Genomic DNA, 21,173 nt, shown 5'->3' with positions numbered 1-21,173 from the left:
ATATGGTAAGGAGCATTACATTTCCATCACTCACTTGCAGTATTCGACCAATCACTCCGCATTGGTTAACTGGCCAATCATAGCACACCTCGCTTTTCAGAGCGATGGCCGTAACTCAGACAGTTTCTGCATATCTCATGTTAATCTTGAGTACTTACAGAATAGTATTGCACCCTTCAAATATCCGTAGAGTATTTGGTTCGATCAAATTCATAAAGAGAGATACAGCTGTATGACTATTTCCGAAAACATACGACGTGTGCGGTGGGGACTTGGAACTAAAGCACATGTGCATCCATTGCCACAAAACACAGACAAATCACTCAGTTTCACTTCACGCCTGCGGTTCATGTCCGGCATCTTTTAACGCTGGGACGCGCCATCTATCAGTTTCAAACGATCTCCAATTCCAGAGTTATATCCACTTATTTTCCATATCATGACCTATAGTGAAACAGAAATGACAAAAAATGTAGGACGGGACTTGATTTCATCCACAAAGAACTGATGGGATTGTTGGAAATGGCCCTTGCAAACAAAATGGAGGCAGATTTGAATGCAATTTTCCAGTCAATCGTGGAGGATTATTCCCGACCAGACTCACCATCTGCGCCCACATAAAGAAAGCTCCGCCCTCGCGCCATTCCTCGTGATAGGAAGTGATCAGAAGTTATTTCGATGGGGGCAGTAGGGTCAACGTTTTTGATTAAAAAATTATAAGGACACATGATCTACAAAAAAAGTTGTAAAAATTTACATATAAAATCTTTGATTGAATAAGCATTTTTAGTTTAGCGAGTCTAAAAAGTTGACTAGTAGTGTTTTAGTCTTGTAGTTTTGTTTTGATACTTTGAAAATTGTCATACTTGAACGTTTGATGTCAGTGCAGTTATTCCAAACAAAGGTATTTTCTCAAGTATAACAAATGTTCAGTGTGTAGTGAGCAGTGAATGCTGCTGAAGACTCCTTCAGCATCAGAGAAAAGGTTCAGTTGCTCTTTGGATCTTCTTGTGTTGATTTTGCAGCAGGTACAGGCAGAGACACGCACAACCGAGCCCACAGACGGCTTCAGCTCCTCCGAGGAGATTAAGTCACACCTTACTATGAAAAAGACGTTTCCCCTTTCTTTTTTGCCCTCATGCCTGGGCAAAAACTCCCACAATCCCCCTCGAGTGGGTACAGGAGAGCCGCCCTGTCAACACGTTCTCCCCTCTGCACCTCTCGGAGATTACCGTGGGTGGAATGTGAGGGAACCGAGCCCATGATGCCTGCTGTGATCTCCCGTTGAAAGAGGATTGCGCACTAAAACACGCCCGTGGCGCATTCGTGTAGAATGCACGTTCACAGCTGTGTTTGTCATTTTACAACAGAACGATGATCAAACTGATGGAAAAAATGATGCATCACGTCGCTCAGCCGAGCTTTAATGTCGCATGCCTTTTTATGCTAATATAATTGATCAACTCTCCTGTCGATTTCTCCCTCACATTCGGCACGTAAATTGCTGGGAAACAGTCGAATGTTGGGTGGCTCAGATTGTCAGTTCTGGACGAAGAACAGAACAGTCGGGAGTGTTTTCATGTGAGGAATGAAAGTTCAGAAATTGGTAATTAGTTTTCAGCTCAGAGTCTGAGCCCGCGGCAACACTCATGACTCATCACACACGCTTGATGTGTAACTATTTATGCTGTCAATGAGATCCTCGCATCAAACAGTTTATCGCTGAGAAACACAGCAGGAAGAAAAACTCAGACTGCAGAGGCAAAGCTTAAAGTGTCGAGAATCGCTAAACACACCGTTTTTAACTGAAACATTATTAAAGGAACACATGATGTTTATTATTCATTGTGTAAGATTATAATCGCTGTTTAAAGAGCGTTGTGTGTCTTATTGGTCAGCGTGATGTTTTTTGGCTGTAGCACTTTAGTAGTAACTGTTTTTACAGATTGGATATTAATAGGACTTGTTGAGTTGACTAATGAGTCCTCACCAGTGTTGGGTGTAACTAGTTACTAAGTAATGAGTTACTGTAATTTAATTAGTTTGCCCTTGAACATGTAAAGTAAGGGATTACTCATATCTTTCCTGTAATTTAATTATGGTTACTTCTGATGTAATTAAACTTAATACTTTGTGTAATATAAGTGTACAATTGACATAAAAATTCAAAGTCTAAATTTAAAATCTGTGCTTTAATGTATAGTTCTCACATTTGTAATACTTGGGTATATTAAAAATACTACTTTATGTAGTTTTAGATTATTTATTTGAATGAATTAAATTTGCAGTTCCATGTCTTTCCTTAAATCACTTAACCAGTCAAGGTTGATGTAGGATATAGAATGTAACTAGTAATAAGTTAAGAAATACTTTTTGGAGAGAGTAATTTGTACAGTAATCCAATTTCACTTGGGAATATGTAATTAATAACTAGTAATCAATAACTTTTTCCAAGTAACTTGCCCAACACTGGTCCTCACATGAATTCATGTGAACTCTCCATTTAAAAGCTCTCTTGATTTAAATGATAGATTCATGTGAACTGTTTATTCATGTGCACTCTTGACCCGTGCAAACTCTCAATTCATTTGAATTCTTTATTTGAACTCTTCATTTGAACTCTCGATTTATGTGAACTCTTGACTCGTGAGCTCTCGTTTCACTTGAAACTTGACGTGCCCCCTCAGATTTTTGAACAGTCAGTTTGCATGCAACATCCAAATGACGAGTTAGGCATCTTGGCAATTCCAGTGTTATGGACGTGACATAAAAATGCTCAGAGAATGAATTTGTAATGTTCATATTGAACCATCTGTTTATATTTTACTGAACCCTTGTGGATAGAGTCTAAACATCAAAAAATGTCCGTCTAAGAAAAAAAAATCTTAGCAAACTTTAAACGACAAACTTTGTAGGATTTGCACAATCCTGAAGCAATAATACCCAATGAATGGATAAGGGATGGCTCTTTATAGAACATAAAATAGTTACTTAAATACATTTTCATGTGTCCATTTAAGAGGAATATGTAGCGATGTGGATGTGACAATCCTGAAAATGGCCTTACCTGACTATGAAAACTCATACACTAAAAGATCTCACATGGGTATTTGAACCACCAAATGTTAAAATCTGTGCTGTTACCATAGTAAAAACCACTGGTAAAAACTTCGTGGTAAGGTTGACATTTTCACGGAATTGCCCATCTATTTGCTTTCAAATGGCTCGTTGGTTTAGTATGAGCAGTCAAACACACCTCTTGGCAGTTGGCATGCAGGTAGCATCGTTTATAGTGAATAAAATAAAATATATATTTCTCTAAATTACATATTAATAATTTATAAAAATCAATACATATATTGCTACATTAGTTAAAATAATATATATATTAGATTTGATTTTTTTGTTTCACAATTTTATAATCGACAATAAATTTGAATTAAAGTAAGGCTGAAACGATTCCTTGAGTAACTTGAGTAATTTGAATATAAAAAATCAACGAGGCAAATTTTTGTTGCCTCGAAGCTTTGTTTAATCCATTTAACAACAGTACACAGAGGCACTGCGTTTCCCCACGGACCGTTATTACTAACGCACCGCCTGCTAAACTCTATACATGTACAGGGCTCAAGTCTCACGGAGATGCATTTTAGTCTATTCACATGCTCACATGTATTTCTCATGCTGATAAATAACTTAAAATAAGTGATTGCCTATTTAACTTAGTTTTAGTCTATTTTGCGAATGAAACTTATTTTCCGGCAGCATTGAGTCCATAAAACTAGATGCGGAGTAGTGGAGACGAATCCTGTTATTTACACCTGTATGACATTTGGCTATTCTGCGTGTATTAGTGAATGAACTGCACAGTTTAAGTGCTACATGCGTGATGCTCATGAATTTGTCTGCCTATGTGCTTTATGAGGACATGAACAAATGAACTTCATCTCCAGAGTTGCTCTGAGTGCTCTGAGTTTATTTCACGGACATTTTATTGTTTGAGTGAAGAAACAGAGATACAAAGAATAAGCGTCTTTCGACAAACCGCCAAAATAAAATCCAGTTAACTCTGTATTTTGTGTGGACAGATATATTACTATTTAATAGTAAAAAAAAGAAACTTAAACAAATTTAGATAAACTAAATGCATCATGCATAAGCTGAAGTTAGTTGTTTACCTTTGAAAATATTCTTTCTAGTTTCCAGTATTAATGTTTCTTATTTATAAATTTGTATTATATTGCATGTTGAATGTAATATGGCAATGTAATGTATTAAATGGGTTAACTTTTCACAGATATTAATGTATGCAATTTCAGCAATATATTTAAATTTTTTTTAAAATGGAGAAGATGTGTTGTTCATTTTTAGAGACCTGTCTTATTTTCTCTTGTATATGTAGTATTGCTCTTTAATAAAGAAAAGGTGTTCATTATCTGAATACCCGATGGAAAAATCGATAGAAAAATCAGTAGAATACTCGATTACAAAAATAATTTTCAAATTTTTTGTATACAAACAATGACTCTTTTGCTTCTAGCTTAAAATTGCATACAAGATATTTGTTTTCAAAATACACCATATTGATGCCTTTACCTAAAAATGCACATCTTTTTTTAACAGGGAAAAAGAAAATTGAATAATTTCAGAAATCGATCAGATGGTGTTATAAATGAAATTATCTCAATGATTTTTGCGATGTTTCGATTACACTCAAGAGATGTACTCAATAATATTGCTTTAAATGTATGTATTTCTACGTGCAGGACATGTTTCTGTGTGATGTGCACACTGTGCCCCCTTAAAAAAATTGGGTGCATGACGCCCCTGCTTGTGATTATAAAGTTATTGTGCAGTTGCGATCTGTGTCGGTAAATATTGGTTCATTCAGTGCGATTGAGTAATGAGTAGTTCATGTGAACTCGCGATTGATGTAAACTGTCGATTCATGTGCGCTCTTGATCTTTGTGAACTCTTGATTCATGAAAAATCTCAATTCATTTGAATTCATGATTCATTTAAACTCTCGACTCATGTGAACTCTAGACTGGTGAACTCTTGATTCATGTGAGCGCTTGATTCATATGAAGTCTTGTCTAATATGAACTCGACTTGTGAACTTTTGATGTGAACACACGATTCAAATGAACTCTCAGTTGATGTGAACACTCGACGCACGTGAACTCTCTGGTTTATTGTTTGCTTCTTTGCAGATTCTTTCAACTGTCTGTTAACACTCTGCTTTTGTGGTAATCACAACCTCATTCAACATTTCTTTGATGTCCGTTTATCAGACTAGTTTAACTGTCACCTTTAAATTTCCTTTTCAAATCTTGGTTAGATAGTAAAGAATTTAGAAATTGATTAAATGGCGGACAGTGGGCGTGTGCATATGAGAGGTGCTTAAAGGGGAGGAGCTTATTGCAAGAGGGCTTGATGATGTCATTTGAAGCGAAGCAATTTTCAGAGCAGGAACAAGTGAATCTTCTCAAACACTTCATTCTGAGCCTTATAGAAAAGAGAACATGCATGTATGAACATATTTACTTATTCTTGAATCATTCAATGATATTGATCAGGATTTCTGTTATAATACTGGCAATGTGACTCGATGTCGTAATGCTGGGAACTCATTCTGAGATCTCAGCGTTTCTGTCGTCCAATAGAGACGTCAGTTTGTGTGGTTTGAGTTAAATACGCATGTGAAACACGCCAGATTAGTAAAGTGATGGCTGGTGACTGTCTGTCATATAATATTACTAATACACATCTGAAGTGGAACCTGCGGTTTCCTCAGTAGAAAGTCAAACCTGGCCCGTAATCCACCATATAATCCATGTCATGTGTGAAACATTGAGCGAGCTATAGAGACATCAACGACAGACAGAAAGTACATGTAGATTGATTTTATACATATTTATTTGTGACAAAAGTCTGATCTCGGCTGTTTTAACCATATCGGTCAAAATGAATTCAGTTCCATTCATTGGAAATCCTAAAATAACTTCTCAACTGTAAGTCTCTCTGAATAAAGTATGGTTTTAATGTGAGGTTATGTGTGTCTTTCAAGTCACTACATCCTTTTACAAACCTCTGTGACTTTTACAAACAAATGTGTGTGCACAAACTGAGCGATTGTCTTAAGCATGACAGTCATACGGTAAACTTTGAACTCTGAACTCTACGATGTTTGGCAGGAAAAAGACTTTCAGAGAATTATGGTTTGTTTTGCAGAATTCCCTCCTGTACACGCCAACATATGCAAACACACATGTAAGATCTCGTGAAACAATTCTGTCCTAGCGTGATTTTAATAGTCTCTTGTTGTTTGAGGTGTTAAAGTCAGGTTATACATGTCAGCTGATAATAAATCATGGTTTTGTGGTTTTTATTTGTTTGTGCATGAAATCACGCAGAGAGACTTGATTCAGTTACACCTCAGCATTTTCTGAAAATGACAAAATATAGTTGTGTGTGTAAAATCGATTAGTGCACTTTTGCGTTTTGCGCTAAACTTTCCTTTCTTAAAAATATGGTTTAACTTGCATAATATATGGATGTTATATTGTGTTACCATTTTTTTATATAATGTAAATGATATATGTTTTTAATTCCAGTGTTAACCTTTCATTTTAACACACTCACTCTTCACAGGGGTCAATAGCTGCTCTGGATGAGATGAGCAGGACACGCTGTCTCTAAACACTGCATATGACTGCCATCTGCTGGCTAATGGGGGATGTCTGCGCATCTAATAACTTCTGACTTTCTCTCTCTCAGGCTAGATTGGCTCTTCAGAGAGGGGCTCAGGCTGTTATCTTTGATATTACAGATGATGGCAGTGCTGCTCAGGAAGTGAGTGTCTCACAGAAATGTACCAAAAATCCATATGAACCCTATTTTCTATTAACAGGTTTCAGAATTATATTGCCATTGTGTGTAGGGTTGGGTATTGTTTGAATTTTAATGATTCCGATTCTCCTTACTGATTTAGATTCTTATCGATTCCCAGTTTCGATTCCTAAGTTGGAGTAATACATTTAAATATCAATCTGTATATTCATTTAGTCTACTTATTGACTTCTGCTAAAATACATACAGTATATTTTTGAGCACCGTTTGGTGTATATACACATAACAACCATGTTTTGTCTGATTTATTACAATTTGTGTTGCCATAGTTCAGCTACATCGTGTTTAAACTGTAGTTACTATAATGAAACTAGGGTCAATTTGTGGTTCCTATGCTATACTGCAAATACTAAAGTTAAACTATACTAACTATTGTAAAAATATGGTTCATTTTCATAAGGGCTATTATTGAGGAATCAACAGGTTAACACGTGCACATTTCTGAAAATAGACACACAGGAATTGATAAGAGGAATTGCCAATTTAATATCAAGTATCCGATTACTATTCTTTCCGTTCTGATTCCGAGTCTTTCGAATTGGAATTGGAATTGATTTTCGATCCCCAACCCTAATTCATGGGATGGTTTTCGTTACAGTAAAATCGCTCTAGTGACTGTAAAAGTTTCATATTTTCATAATATGTGCTCATTGTTGGTCTTTTATTGAAATTATATTTTTATTTATTATTCATTATTATTTGACTTATATCATTTTTATTTTTATTCATGTTATTTTTAGTATAATTTTAAACTCTTATGATATGTGCTTTTTAATTAGTTGTCTTTTTATGTCGGCATGTAAATTTAATACATTTTATTCCGGTTATAGTTAAAAAAATTTTTTTTTATTATTTACCTCCTCATGTCAAAATTATTTCAGTTTATTTCCGATTTCTTTTTACATCGTTTTTGTTTAGTTTACGTTGTTCAAAAACTATTTGGGATTATATTGTATTTGATTTCAATTAATAAAAACGTTTTACGTGTAATGACTTTAGTGTTCCATTGACTTAAAAGTTTAACCAGTGTGCTAAAACGTTTGACCAAACGTGTCTATAGACAGCTGAGATTCCAGCCAGAAGAAAATTCAGAAGAAAAAAGTCTTACAGATACGATTGAGATTTCATACCTAGTAGACCACATCGAGAGATTACATAAAGACGTGATGAACAGATGATCTTAATTATATCTCATTATTCTAAAATTCTCTTGTATTCTCTCACAGCTGCGTGACTCTGGTTCTCTGCCGCGGCCGGTCGTGTTGGTGAAGTCAACAGACGCTGAAGAATTGATGGGTCTGGTCAATAAGAACGAGGAAGCCATGGTGCTGATAGACATCATGATGGAAACTCCTAAATGGGTGAATAAACAAACACAGAATCAATTATGTTTTGGCCATGTAATGGAGTTTTGTGTTTGTCGTTTAACATCTACTGTATCTCACTTCAGCCTCACTATGATGTTGGCATTCTCCTGACCGTCGCTCTGGCTGTGTTGGCCATCATCATGATCTTTGCTCTGCGATTCCGCTGCAGATCCAACAGAACCTGGGTAAGAGTTATTCACTGATGCTTTCCAACGTGTCTCTATTTGTCTTTGTAATCACATGGTGATGAATGAGAGACCTCTCCACCCGCAGGACTCCGTGCACCAGCAGACCATGAGAGCCATCAGCAGATTGGAGACCCGCACGTATACGTCTCCAGGCTGCAGCGGATCCCAGGGTTCCCATGGAGCTCTGGGGTCCAACAGCAGCTCCGGATCCAGCCCAGTCTGTGCCATCTGTCTCGAGGAGTTCATGGATGGCCAGGTATCATTAGCGTTCTGTTTCTGAAAAGCATCGATGCCGTTTTTGAGATTATTTTGATAGATTGTCCTTTTGTTTTTGGTGGTAGGATTTGAGGATTATCTCCTGTGCTCATGAATTTCATAGGGAGTGTGTGGACCCGTGGCTCCTGCAGCACCGCACATGCCCGCTGTGCATGCACAACATCATGGGTAAACAGCCTCAGGGTACATATACTGGATATTTCTCTAAATCTCTAAAACTTTGGAAACGTGTCCATACAAGATTTATAATGTCATGAAGTTCTGCAACAGGACCAACGTAAATGTTTAATGCTTTTCTAGAAACGTCAAACCAAATTTTGATAATGTATGTTTGCATGCTGAATATTGATTTAGTTATCTCCTCTTCCAAATACAAATGAACTTCTTTAGTTCTTTGATGTGACTACTTGATTTCTGTATGATTCTACTGTTGTTCCGCACAAATTAATTACATAAAATAAAAATCTATAAAAATTATGTCTCAAATCAGGTCCAGAGGTGACATCCCGTCAGCCACAGAGATCCCGCCTCCCGCCCCCTCCACCGGACCACCACAGCCAGGCCTTTCTCCTCCCTCATCACTATTCAAACCCACACCCTCACCCCCAGCACCAAATCCCCTTCTCCATGCGGCATCACTATCCCCGCACCCCCTCTGGGCCATTACCCCAGTTTGGCCATTATGGCAACTCTCCCCCACTCCATCCCCGCACCCTACGATGTTTTCCCAGCACACCGTTGAGCGCTAGTTGCGTTTACCATCTCGGCCCGGAAGCCCGTCACGGACGCCCGCACAGAACAGGAGGGCACAGGTGCCGGGCCGTAGGGCATCACTACGGTCCTAGACGGCCGTGCACCCGCTGCCCCTCAGGGGTCCCGCGGAACCCTTCGGGCTCCCGTTCGTCACCCGCAAACCACGCGGCCCACCATCACGTCCCACGCGGTGGAGGCACGCACGGTCGCCAAGACGACGGCAGCTGCTCAGGAGGGAGCTACCGCACGGATCGCAGCGGTTACCTTCCCGACGTGCCAGTTAGCGATTCCAGTTCGGGATCGTGCCACGGCTCGTCCAGTGACTCAGTTCTAAATTGTACGGACATCAGCCTGCAGGGCGTGTACGGCAGCTGGTCCACGTTTCGCAGTTCGCTCAGTAGTGACTATGACCCGTTTGTGTATTGCGGGCCGGGCAGAGGGAGTGCAGAGGCCACGGAAAGACCTCGATCTCTGGACTCGGTAGTGAACCGCTCGGGAAACGGACCTGGCGTTGATGGGAACGCGATGTGCTCGGAGGAGCAGCAACAACAGGTGGCTGTTTTCAGTCACGTCCACTATCACAGACATAGACACCACTATTATGAGGAGGGAGAGGTGAGTCAAGGGCCAGGCCGGGGCTCGGATGAGGAACAGGGGGCAGCGGGTGGCCCTTCTAATGCAGCTAAAGACAAAGACTCTACAGGGTGTCAGATGCAGCATCTTTCATGCAACTGCCCCAAAACAGACATGGGTTCGAGGGGTTTTGAGGACACAGACCCCTCCGGCCACTCCGTGGTCGTACCTTCCTCTTCTTTCACCTCTCCGTCACCCTCTTGTTTCCACAAGGGCACAGCATGGCCCACCAGACGGAAAACAACCAGCTGTACGTTGGAAGCGACTCCCGGACCTTCGCCGGTTGTTCATTTCCATCAAAACTTGGACCTTCAAGAGGATTGTAGCCTTCATATTCACTACGGACAGGGAGCGGGAAGCTATTGCTACTCGCCTCCTCCAGATGTGGCCCCCACGCTGCTGCCGGTTCCTCTGATTTTGGACTCTACGGGAATGACGGACTGGCCGTGTTGTGGGGGGGCTCACGTGGTGTGGCAGAAACAGGTTCAGCAGGCCTGTTCAGAGCCTCAGCTTCAAAATTCTGCCTCTGCGGTGGACAGACCCCTGTGTAGGGCTCATCACAGGCCAGGGGACGAACTTCCTAGAGACATCTGCCTGTACTGCCAAACTTTACACAATAGTCAGGGTGAGTATGCTTTTTTATATAAAATATATTAAAATATCTCATTCTGAAATTCTTTTAAAATCGTTTTTTGTGAGGTCGTTCATGACTTTTCAAATGCAGTTCACATTAAATGGGACACTCATAAAGGGATAGTTCAACCACAAAAAAAATCCGTCGTCATTTACTCACCCTCTTGTCATCCTGTATGACTTTCTTTCTCCTGCAGAACAAGAAGATATTTAGAAGACTGCTGTTAACTGGCACCCATTATTTTGCATTAGTTTTGTGTCCATACAATAGAAGTGAAAGGGGGCTATATTAAATAATACAATTTTAAGCCGATATCAATCTTTTTTGGTGTAAAATAAACAAAAATCAAAAGGTAATTGATCAAGTGCATAAAAATTATAATCATTTGATGTTGATGCATGTGAAGATAAGTATGGAAAGTAACCTGCAGTTTTATGTTTCAAACAGAGATGGCGATGACAAAATTTCAAAACTTTGCTCATATGAAAGTTGATTTTTGCAGCAAACTGAACTGTTGATTATGGAAAACGAACATCAGAAATCCCATTCATATGCTGTGTTGTTTGTCTCTTCTGCAAAACACAAGAACATATTTTGAAGAATGTTGGTAACCAAACAAACCCAACTTCCACTGTATGAACGCATAAACACTGAGACATTTCTCAAAATATCTCCTTATGATATAGAGTGATATACAGGTTTTGAACAACCGAGGGTGAATAAATGATGACAGATTTTTTTTCTGTGAACTATGCCTTTAACAAAACTGTTTTCTGTATTCTGATTTGGATTCGTTTGATTCTGCAGGGTCAGAGGAAGAGTCTGGTGTTTGAGAAACACATTGTCCCAATCTCCTCACGCTGCTACACAAGAGCCGATACGGACAAAACTCTTCGGCTGTCTCTCTTGCTGTCTTTTTCACACACACACATCTGTATACATTCACAAACATCCTTTACAACATCAAACTGCATTTTCCAGAGCACCCTGACCTCAGAATATCCTTCATCAGCTATCTGTTCAGTCAATTTTTGACTTACATCATCCATCCCGTACATTGTGAAAGCCCACACAGTCATCTGCCCATATTTCACACAGATGCCACAATTGCTACCAAGTTCCGCGTTGGAATACATTTTCTTCTTCTACGTCCGTTTTCTCCTTCAGGTCAAGAAACAGTTTCACGACAGAGACATGACATATTACAAGAATGTATGTTAAACTGCTTGGGCGATTGCATTCGAGTAGAGTATGTTTAATAGCATCCATTTGTTATCTCGCATGCCCACCTGCTCATTCTGACACTACCTGCCCCTTCTGTTTCATTTCTTAAAAGTTATACACCAGTTTAGCTTTCCTGGGCCGGTCAACGTTCAACCGTCCGGCTCACAGATAAGCGGTTTCCAGCACTACCTCAGATAAGCAGAAAAGTCCTGGTACTTCAAAGGTACATATCCAGTAGCCTCTCTTTACCTTTGATAGATATAAACTCAGAGCAGAGATAAAGATCTTCATATAATCTGTCCCTGGAGAAAAGAAGCTCCAGTGCTTTCTCACGGGTTTTCCACGTTCAGTTGTGGCAGCTGTTATTTACTAAATGAATTGACTGAATATATGGGGAATGTTGTGAAGACGCTTTCCGTTTCGGTTCCGCTGTCTGTCATTTGTTGCGGCTAAGGACTACGTTCCCATAGTGCTTTACCTTCAAGTCCCTTTAGTCACGTAACCTATTAACCTTGTTGTGGGCCCTTAAAGGGACACCGACATTTTACAGAACGTCACCAGCATACAAGCTCACAACTGCCTGTGTCCTTTAAAATGAACATTACATGAAGTTTGTACATTTGATGTAATCTACTGACATAATGCAATGCCCAGCCGACCACCTAAAAACTTGATTCTCTTTACACACACAGAGTGTAGTAACATTTATCTTTGCTCCGTTACCCAGAAGTCTCTATTGCCAAATATTTAAATAAAATCTCTCAAAAACAGCCCTCCCATTTCAATAGAAGCATCTGTGCCGTGTTGTTCATTACCACAAAAAATGTTCAAAATTAAACAAGTATTTTTAGCAGTATTGCATCTCCAATGATAAGCCACATTTCTATTTTCAAGTTAAGCGTTTAATTTGTCTTTTCTATAATGTTGAATGTTTCAATCATGAACACGGTCATTTCTGGATGACACATGAGGCTCGTATCCATGGTTTTACTATAGTAAAAGTGTATTTACCATGTTTTTAGCAGATTCATTACCACTTGTTTCACCACAGTTCAACTACAAATAGTGAGACTTTTTTGTGGTTGCTTTGGTTTTACTACAAATGAAGAGTTTGGTTCCAAAATATTTGTTTTTTAAAAATCATGTTTTTTACTGTGCATTCCGATTAAAATAAATCAAACTGCACTTGGTTTGTTTTGATTTAAGCCATAATAACAAAAAAGCAGCTAACTAACTCAATAAAACACAATTAAAAACATGATAACATAATAAAAAAACATGATTTTGTTTTATTTTAAGGACTCGTTCATTTAGAAAAGCGATACTGTATTTTAATAATCTCTTATAGTTTACACACACGGGTCATTCTGCGGTCAGACTATACTTTGAACATGCAAAATTCTTTCTGACAGTGCTGCGAAAATAGGCTAGAGCGATTCTTCCATCTTTTACATTTCTGTACCCAAAGGTAACTCTGGGACATTTAGATCTTCTATTGGGCTCATGCACTCACGTGGAGTGAATTTGCAGGTCAGAGTTCACCAAACTTGAACTTTGCTACGCAGCGAAATGTCTTTGGACATACTTGCGTTTCCCGTCTGATGCATTCGCATGTGTATGAATAGAAGTCAATGGAACGAAAAGTCTACTGTGACCATCAAATTCATTTTAAGAAACTTAGGTCCTAGGATCCTTAACAGGCTAAATAAAAGAATTCTTGTACAGACAAATCCATTGATGCTTTTATAAAAGTTAAAACTTTTACAGATGTGTTTCTTAACCTTCTGGTATACCACGTCTATTGTTAACACGTTAATGTACACCTGATTCTTTGACTCATTGATGGGCGGTTTCCCGCACAGGCATTAAGACTAGTACAAGACTAAAATGAATGTTAGAGCGGTCTAAACTGACAACAGCTTGGTCTGACACATCTCAAAATACAGTGCAATTGTTTTGTCTCAGAATGCAGAAAATTAATGATAAAATGAACTACTTAAATGCCCTAATTTAACCAAGGCCTAGTCCTGATTTAAACTAATCTCTGTCTGGGAAACCACCCTTGTTGGTCTAAAACTGTTTCTTGGTGATAATCAGCATGACACAGATGCTTGTCATAGGCTTTCACTTCTATTGGATACATTTATTTTATGGAAAAAACACTGGAAATCTTGCTGTGGCAAAAATTCATTTCATTGTTTATATATTTGCTGTAAGATGTCAAATGAAAATGTATGCACATTTGTAGCTGTTTTCTCACTAGCTGAACCACATTTTCATTGCCATATTTCTGTATGTAATCATTTTCTTTCATGGTCAAATGGTCACTCTTTCATAACTCCCATTTTGGTCAAAGGGTAAAAGCTCTTTAAGGCTTTTCTCTAAATCCAATCTTTATGACAGTTTTTTTTAAATCCATAAAGAGATGGTGCATTTCTAGAAAGTTCAATTTCTAGAAAATTGATGTAGAACTTTAGATTGACTGATTTAGAATGTTTTATATCTATGCAAAGTGTTCATGTCTGAATGGCCACGCTGGATTGGCAATTACTTTATCAACCAAAGACACAGCAGGTGTATGTGTGTTGTTCATTTGTCCAAACAAACTACAGGCACACGATTGTCTTTCATTTCAAGTTAGTTGTCGATTATTGCCTTTGTCTAGAAATGATGCAAACTGCACTTTGCCATGAAAAATATGCATGTGATTCAAGAGAGGAACTCAAAGTGAAAGCAGTATGTAGCTACTAATTCTACACAATATAACGTCAATCAATGTAATGTCACTAAACAATAATGTCTGATTTTTTTTACCTTCGGTCGATGTGTTTGTTGTCACTCATGTCTTTATTGTTTATTTGCTCTTTTTCGACAGAGAATTACCTGAAACTGCCTTTGTAATAAAGCAAAGTCCCTTCAGAAATCCAGGGATATGCCAGTATATTTTCAATATGTTGTGTTTTAAAAGAAAGATAAAACAGTTCTGAGATAAAGTGTTGTATTTTATATATTATAGAACATTTCAATATGGCAATGTCGCTAATATATTTATTTACTAATATATTTATCCATTTTCGTCCAGGTCTGAGAAAGTTAAAGATGTTGTTTTCTCACTTTTGGAATGTTATCTTTACAAAACTTACAGCTGCCATCATAGATGTATAAACCTGGCATCATTCCGATTATATACAAATAAATTATTTTGAAATAAAAATTGTGGTCAGTTCATTTCTTTTCTAAACGTCTCAGATTTAAATTCAACTAAATGATAGATCAAGAAAAATTTGTTCACATCCAGTTTATAAACAATTTATATTTTCATGTCCATTGTTAATGGCAACTTTATAACTCTAATTGCTTCTATTATCAATATATTTTTTAAGGAAATGATCAGTGTCATACATTAGAGATCTTTATTCAATATAGATGAGATGTTTTAATGTGAAGCACTGTTGTGTGCTCATGCGGTCGCATGTTTGTGGGGTTATCGTGTGTGTCAGTTGAAAGCCTTTGGGTTGCCCGGACCATCTGCTGTGATGGCCGTCAGGTTTCCTCGGGCATCCTGGTCTTTTTCAATGGCCTCAAACAGAGATTTGAAGTTTCCAGCTCCAAAACCCTAAAAAACAAGGTAACACGTGGTTAACTCGCCGTTTTTACAATGCATGTTTCTTTCGTGCATTAAATGATATACAGTTAAAAAAAAAACATTTTATCATTTGTCTGGAACTTTTGGCAGGAAGTGATGGGTGGTGTGTATGATGGTGGTGGGCGGGGTTTGAAAAATTGTCGTGGTGACATCAACACAATGGAAAAGTTGTCTGATGAAAGATAACAATGTGAACTGATAAATCACGCAAAAAGACCGCAGGAATGTGTATTAAAAAAAATAATTTAGATGCCTTTGAAGGCAATCTTTCTGTATTGTTTAGTTCCTGATGCAAAATTGTGTTATTATTTTTGAATATTGGAAACAGAGTGTCTTCAGTGTGTGTTGAATGGAAATTTCTGGGCTTTTCTTCTCTTCAAAAGTTTAAAAAATCTCCTGTCTAAACTGGCAGTGACTATATAAAGGATGAACATACGAAGTGGTTGTGTCTCTGGATGACCTCCAGAAATAGGGTCGGTCTGTCTTGCACAGGTTTGGTGAAGATCTGCAGCAGGTAACCCTTATCGTCAAAGTCTACTAAGATTTTTAACTCCTGTGTTAAATCATAAAAATGAGAATCAGTTTAAATCTGCAACATTATATTTGGAAAAGCCTTCAGATATGTCCATAAATACTCTCTGACCTGCAGGGTTTTGAGGTCTTCCTTCACTTTGATCTTGGCTGTCTTGAGTTTCAGTCTCAGGGTGTCATAGTAACTGTCAGGTGCACACAGGAACTCCGTCCCTCGAGCTTTGAGGTTCACGATCTAACTCGGAAACAAATCGCTCATGAGGTTTGATTTGTTTCACCGTAGTTTGGGTGTGATCTGAACTAAATAGTGTATAGATATTGTTCGCCAGTTTTGTTACATACGGCTTGAATGATGTCGGACGTGTTTAAGGCGATGTGCTGAACTCCAGGACCCCCGTTGTAATCAATATACTCCTTCACAAATGAACAGAGATATTCATAGGATCTTTAAAATAATAAATGCATTTTTACAATAGATTTATATTTACAGTAGATATCTTTCCAAACATAGCTTCAAAAACAATTTTTGCATGTTTGCTCACTCAAACTTAAACTTGAAAATAAGAAAGTGTTTCAAATTCTAAGAAATGTTAGTATTTGATTAATAAAAACACTTGTAATGTGTTTTGTGAGAAGTTTGGCGATGCAGGATGAACCTGGATTTGTGATTTCTTTTTCCCTGGAGCTGGTTCATTAATGGGCATCTTGATGGTTTCCTCATAATTTGTAACTACGATGGATCTGAGTGAGCTGAATTCTGTGTGGATTTGTTTATCATCGATGGACCAGAACCTGTGGAACATCATACACTTCTGATACCTGCAGAACAAGAACACAGACGCATTGTTTGATCTGAAAGTTTCCTGGAATATGTCTCATTGATTTGTTTTCTGGGAGTGTGACCCTCACCAGTCCGATACTGGCACCATTTTATCATCTGGCTGGTTTCCCACAATGTGATCGATAAAGTTGAGGTGTCCCGGTGGACTGTTGCGAGAGAAGCAGGGTAGAATCACTCTCTTTCAATAGCATGTTCTTTAAGAAACGTATTCATTCAAGAATACTCTTGCAGCTAAAATATCTCACAGTTTTGGTAACAGCGGGTCTCTGAACAGCGGCTCCTGGTATCCAGGTAGAAATAAACCCTTATAAGGTCCCATGTACTCAACAAATGTGTGTGTGGTGTCCCCGTACTACAGAAAATAGACACGTAAAGCAATGTTTACACATTTACATTTATGCATTTGGCAGACGCTTTTATCCAAAGCGACTTCCATTGCATTGTATGATACATTTGTCCAATAGCCTGGGATTGAACTCATGACCTTAGCTTTGCTAGCTCCATGTTCTAACCACTGAGCCACAGGAAAGTTTTATTCTATAAAAAAAAATTGTGTGTGTGTTTGCGTCCGTGCGCACTTGTAATGAAGTGTGTATTGGACTTACTGTTTTTACAATGGCATATTTAACTTTGCCGCCAGAGTCCTGCTCTACCCACGGCTCTCTGACTATCACTGCTCCTCTCTCTTTGGCTTTCTGCCAACACAAGCACAGTTTGAACAAATCAAATACAATTTACATTAAGCACATTAATATAGCTCAGGAGAATTCATTGAGTTATGTATCTTTCCAGTATCTGAAGAGTATGGAGGTGTGAAATTAATGTACAGTAGATTGTAAAGGTCAAATAATCTAGATTTAGGTAAATTTGATGATCTTTTTGATGTTCATATTGAGATCTTCAATAATTGACTTTTGATCACAGACTTGACAAATCTGAGCTCAGTTTGAAACATTGTTGACACCTCTTCTGAAACTCTAATGACAGAGACATTATCGAGACTTTTTCTCAGAACAAATATCTGAGGCACGTGAGACTTAAACAAAAGATTATATGTGCTCTCCATTCATTCTCATTGATGTCTTGGAGAAATAGTTCAAATATTAAAGAGATCTCATTTTTCTCTTCTTATGGTTTAGGTGAAACATAAATAAAATAAGGGCAGAAATGAAGCACATCTGCTTTACCTTGACTAAAAAGTCACAGTCCTCCACTTGAAAAGCAATGTCCTTCACCCCATCACCATGTTTAACAAGATGTTCACCCATTTCTGCGGAAAGAAAGCTTTTGGCTTGATACTCTGTTTCCATTATTCTATGATCTATTACAGTAAGAAAAATAAGATTCGGAGAAACTTATGGTTATTAAAATAAACTTCAAAGTAATTATTTTCTTTTCATTAAGTTTGATCTACAGCACTGTAAAAAAACATCTATAGGATATAGTTTTTAAAGTAAAGTTTCAAGTAAAATTTAATTAAAAAAACTGTGTTTAAATGTTGCGCAAATTTAAGAAAGTAAATCATGTATTTGTTTTTAATCAGTGTGAATTTAACCCAAGAATATTAAAGGATGACTTTCAGAGTAAAATAATTCAAACCTTCATTTCCAGGACTCAGAGCTGATGCAAAGACAAATATTATCTGTGAAAATATAAAAAACATTAATAACAAATATTGTTTATTGTTATTCTTGTGTTAACTGTTGAATATATGTGTGTGACACACACACACACCTTGTCCTGTTTTACAGCATGAGACACGACTTCTCTGCTGTTCGTCTCCAGACCTTTATATGCCAGCGGTTCAAACCCAAACTTATCACAGTAAAACATTGAGGCCTAGATGAGGAAAAGAAGAATAGGTGAGCTGTTTTCTGCCTTCATAGTGATCTTTTTCCATGTCTTATACTGCCTGATCTGCAGGGTTCAAGTGACCACATTAACATCATCTGGTCATGAAGGGCCATATTTTGGATATGTCATATTTATCCCTCATTTCTTTTGCGTGATTGACTCTGTGGTGCTGTACCTCATTCCAATGGTCAGACAAGTTCATAGATTGTTTGTTTTCAGTGTAAATATGACTTAATTAAATTTTCATGATTAAATGCCATTATACATCATCAAAAAACTCTTCTATGTGTCTATAATGACTTCAGCATATTTAAAACCGTCTCTGATCATGACCTAGCTGTCATTAATTTAGCACAGTGGTTCTCAAAGGGGGGCCGACTTCCAAGGGTGCTTCAGAATGAATAATAATTTAAAATTAGACCAAATAAGCATTAAAATACGTTTTAAAACAACTAAAAACCAAGATATTTCTTATTATTGGTCCATGTTTTATAAACACCTTTCGAGTTAATATTGTGCTCTTAAACATCTTATTGTGTAGAAATTTTGAGTTTTTGGAGGCCTTTGAATATTGTTGGATAGTGGGGGGCCTTGGAGTCAAATAGGTTGAGAACCCCTGATTTAGCGGACACAAGTACTTTAAAATCATCTAGTATTAAATGATCAAAGAACTCTCACCTGTTTGGCATTTCCAACCCAGAATGTCAAATGATGAAACTTTACAAATTTCCCTCTCTCTGGCTAAAAAATATCACATTGTATATTGTAAAGAAAGAAAATGTTAAATAATAAAAAATGCATTCACAAAATAAGAACATGTGGAAAGAAAAAAATCTGATATCAGATGCTTATATTATGGTTGATTACCAAAGTTATTGTTTGTGTCTTTCAATGCTGAAACAAGTTAACAAGTGAAATGTATTTATGCTTGTTGAAAATACCTTTTCTCCTTTGTCGGTATAAGACGTCTAAAAATAAATTAAAACATGATGTTATATTTCCAAATAAAAACACAAACAGCTTTGAAAAGACCTTCAGAATTGAAGACTTTGGACTTTACTGTGTAAAACCTTTGAAAATGTAACTTTAAAAGACTGAATGACGATGATGCTAGATTTTTCAAAATGTATTTGACAAAACACAGTTGTACATGACTGCTATATATAAGTGACTATTTGATCTATATACAATGTGAAATAGATTTCAGCAGACTCACCATCTTAATGGTCTCGACAGAGCTGATTAGAAATGAAAGAAATTGAATCCACAGATACGAGCTGTTTTATGTGCTGTGGTGAACGAACGTCAGGTCACAGACCCCTCCATCCAGCAAAAAGACTCTCTCTCCACACATATAACTCCAGGGGTGAGGGTCATAGGTATGATATTTGATGTATACTGTACACTTTAGTAAGACTTTAAACTGATTTAAAACACCTACTCAAATCAAAGTCATGGCAGAAATGTCCTAAATGATATTTGTGAAGTTAGTTTTTAGAAAAGCTTGTGTATCAACACATGATACGCTATATTATCACGTCTAGTGTATTTTAGATGTGCATTGTTTCGGTGTCTATATAATATTTTATGATATTATATTATAATAACATATAATCGAATATTTCCTATAATATTAATTAAACATATGCTCCCCTACACTTGCTGACAATGTATCGGTTTTTACACTAGAGGGCGTCATGTTACTAGATCTCCTGCCCATGTAATGCAAAAATGAAGGTTCCAGAATATCCAAATAGAACTTATGGAACTGACATGAATATGAATGATGTTGCTGTTTTTGTAACAGGACTGGCGTTTATTCTGAAACATAAACATGGAACCGATCAACACTAAACGTTGACCCTTCATGACAAGTCAACTAAAACAAAGAATAGGTGAATATATAGTCAAATGATACTATCTGAATATCACCTGAAGAAACTTGAGGACACCAAATACAAATTGATGTTTTTTTTAATAATAAGAAAGTGTCTATATGAGTTATGTTGACCTGAGCTTTAAGGACACTGAGATCATTATCACATTTGGCCCAGTTCAGTTTTTCATGACGTCCAGACAGAAACAAGGTTAGAAGCCACATGATTGATAACAGGCTCATGTTTCTGTAGCTGTGGGCGGGATGTGAAGCACCAATCAGCTTTCTTTACAGTCAGCAATATGACCTTTACATGTGCCAATACTGTAAACATACCTGTATGACAACACAGAGTGTACCATGCAAAATTCACAACATGCAATGTACATTTCTGTCAATTCTAATTCAAATTTAAGTGGGAGTGTTTCTTTCAAATTG

The 21,173-nt window shown here is 37.5% G+C and overlaps 2 protein-coding genes across 3 annotated transcripts in view; one reads left to right on the top strand and one right to left on the bottom strand.

Annotated features, from left to right (window-relative positions):
* LOC130420146 (E3 ubiquitin-protein ligase RNF43) overlaps positions 1-15,139 on the top strand; it is a 77,255-nt gene extending 62,116 nt beyond the window's left edge. The window contains exons 3-9 of one of the 2 annotated variants that reach the window (XM_056747262.1): positions 6,781-6,855; positions 8,139-8,273; positions 8,363-8,464; positions 8,553-8,723; positions 8,809-8,911; positions 9,234-10,754; positions 11,571-15,139. In XM_056747262.1, coding sequence (XP_056603240.1) covers positions 6,781-6,855; positions 8,139-8,273; positions 8,363-8,464; positions 8,553-8,723; positions 8,809-8,911; positions 9,234-10,754; positions 11,571-11,596 — 2,133 coding nt within the window. In that variant the 3' untranslated portion in view covers positions 11,597-15,139. Of the gene's footprint in view, positions 1-6,780; positions 6,856-8,138; positions 8,274-8,362; positions 8,465-8,552; positions 8,724-8,808; positions 8,927-9,233; positions 10,755-11,570 lie in introns of both variants that reach the window. The other variant, XM_056747260.1, reaches the window with a different exon arrangement.
* Positions 15,140-15,386: 247 nt separating this feature from the next.
* hpda (4-hydroxyphenylpyruvate dioxygenase a) lies at positions 15,387-20,175 on the bottom strand. Its single transcript, XM_056747263.1, has 14 exons — positions 20,076-20,175; positions 19,801-19,827; positions 19,538-19,600; positions 18,740-18,844; positions 18,605-18,647; positions 18,193-18,275; positions 17,611-17,700; positions 17,251-17,357; positions 17,074-17,151; positions 16,821-16,983; positions 16,507-16,578; positions 16,277-16,399; positions 16,070-16,186; positions 15,387-15,603 (listed from the first exon to the last, which is right to left on the bottom strand). The coding sequence occupies exons 1-14, from the start codon at positions 20,076-20,078 to the stop codon at positions 15,484-15,486; spliced, it is 1,194 nt and encodes a 397-aa protein (XP_056603241.1). The 5' UTR covers positions 20,079-20,175; the 3' UTR covers positions 15,387-15,483.
* Between the last annotated feature and the right edge of the window lie 998 nt (positions 20,176-21,173).

The sequence above is a fragment of the Triplophysa dalaica genome, chromosome 4 (genome assembly GCF_015846415.1).
Source record: "Triplophysa dalaica isolate WHDGS20190420 chromosome 4, ASM1584641v1, whole genome shotgun sequence".
Lineage (NCBI taxonomy): Eukaryota > Metazoa > Chordata > Actinopteri > Cypriniformes > Nemacheilidae > Triplophysa > Triplophysa dalaica.
The sequence above is the reverse complement of the archived record's forward strand: the minus strand, read 5'-3'. Positions and strand labels throughout refer to the sequence as shown.

Bases quoted from the DNA above. Each gene is read 5' to 3' on its own strand.
- hpda (XM_056747263.1), bottom strand. The intron at 18,276-18,604 runs GTTTGAATTATT...TTCTTTCCGCAG, and splicing joins TCTGAGTCCTGGAAATGAAG to AAATGGGTGAACATCTTGTT. The intron at 16,579-16,820 runs GTTCATCCTGCA...TCATTTGTGAAG, and splicing joins AAAAGAAATCACAAATCCAG to GAGTATATTGATTACAACGG.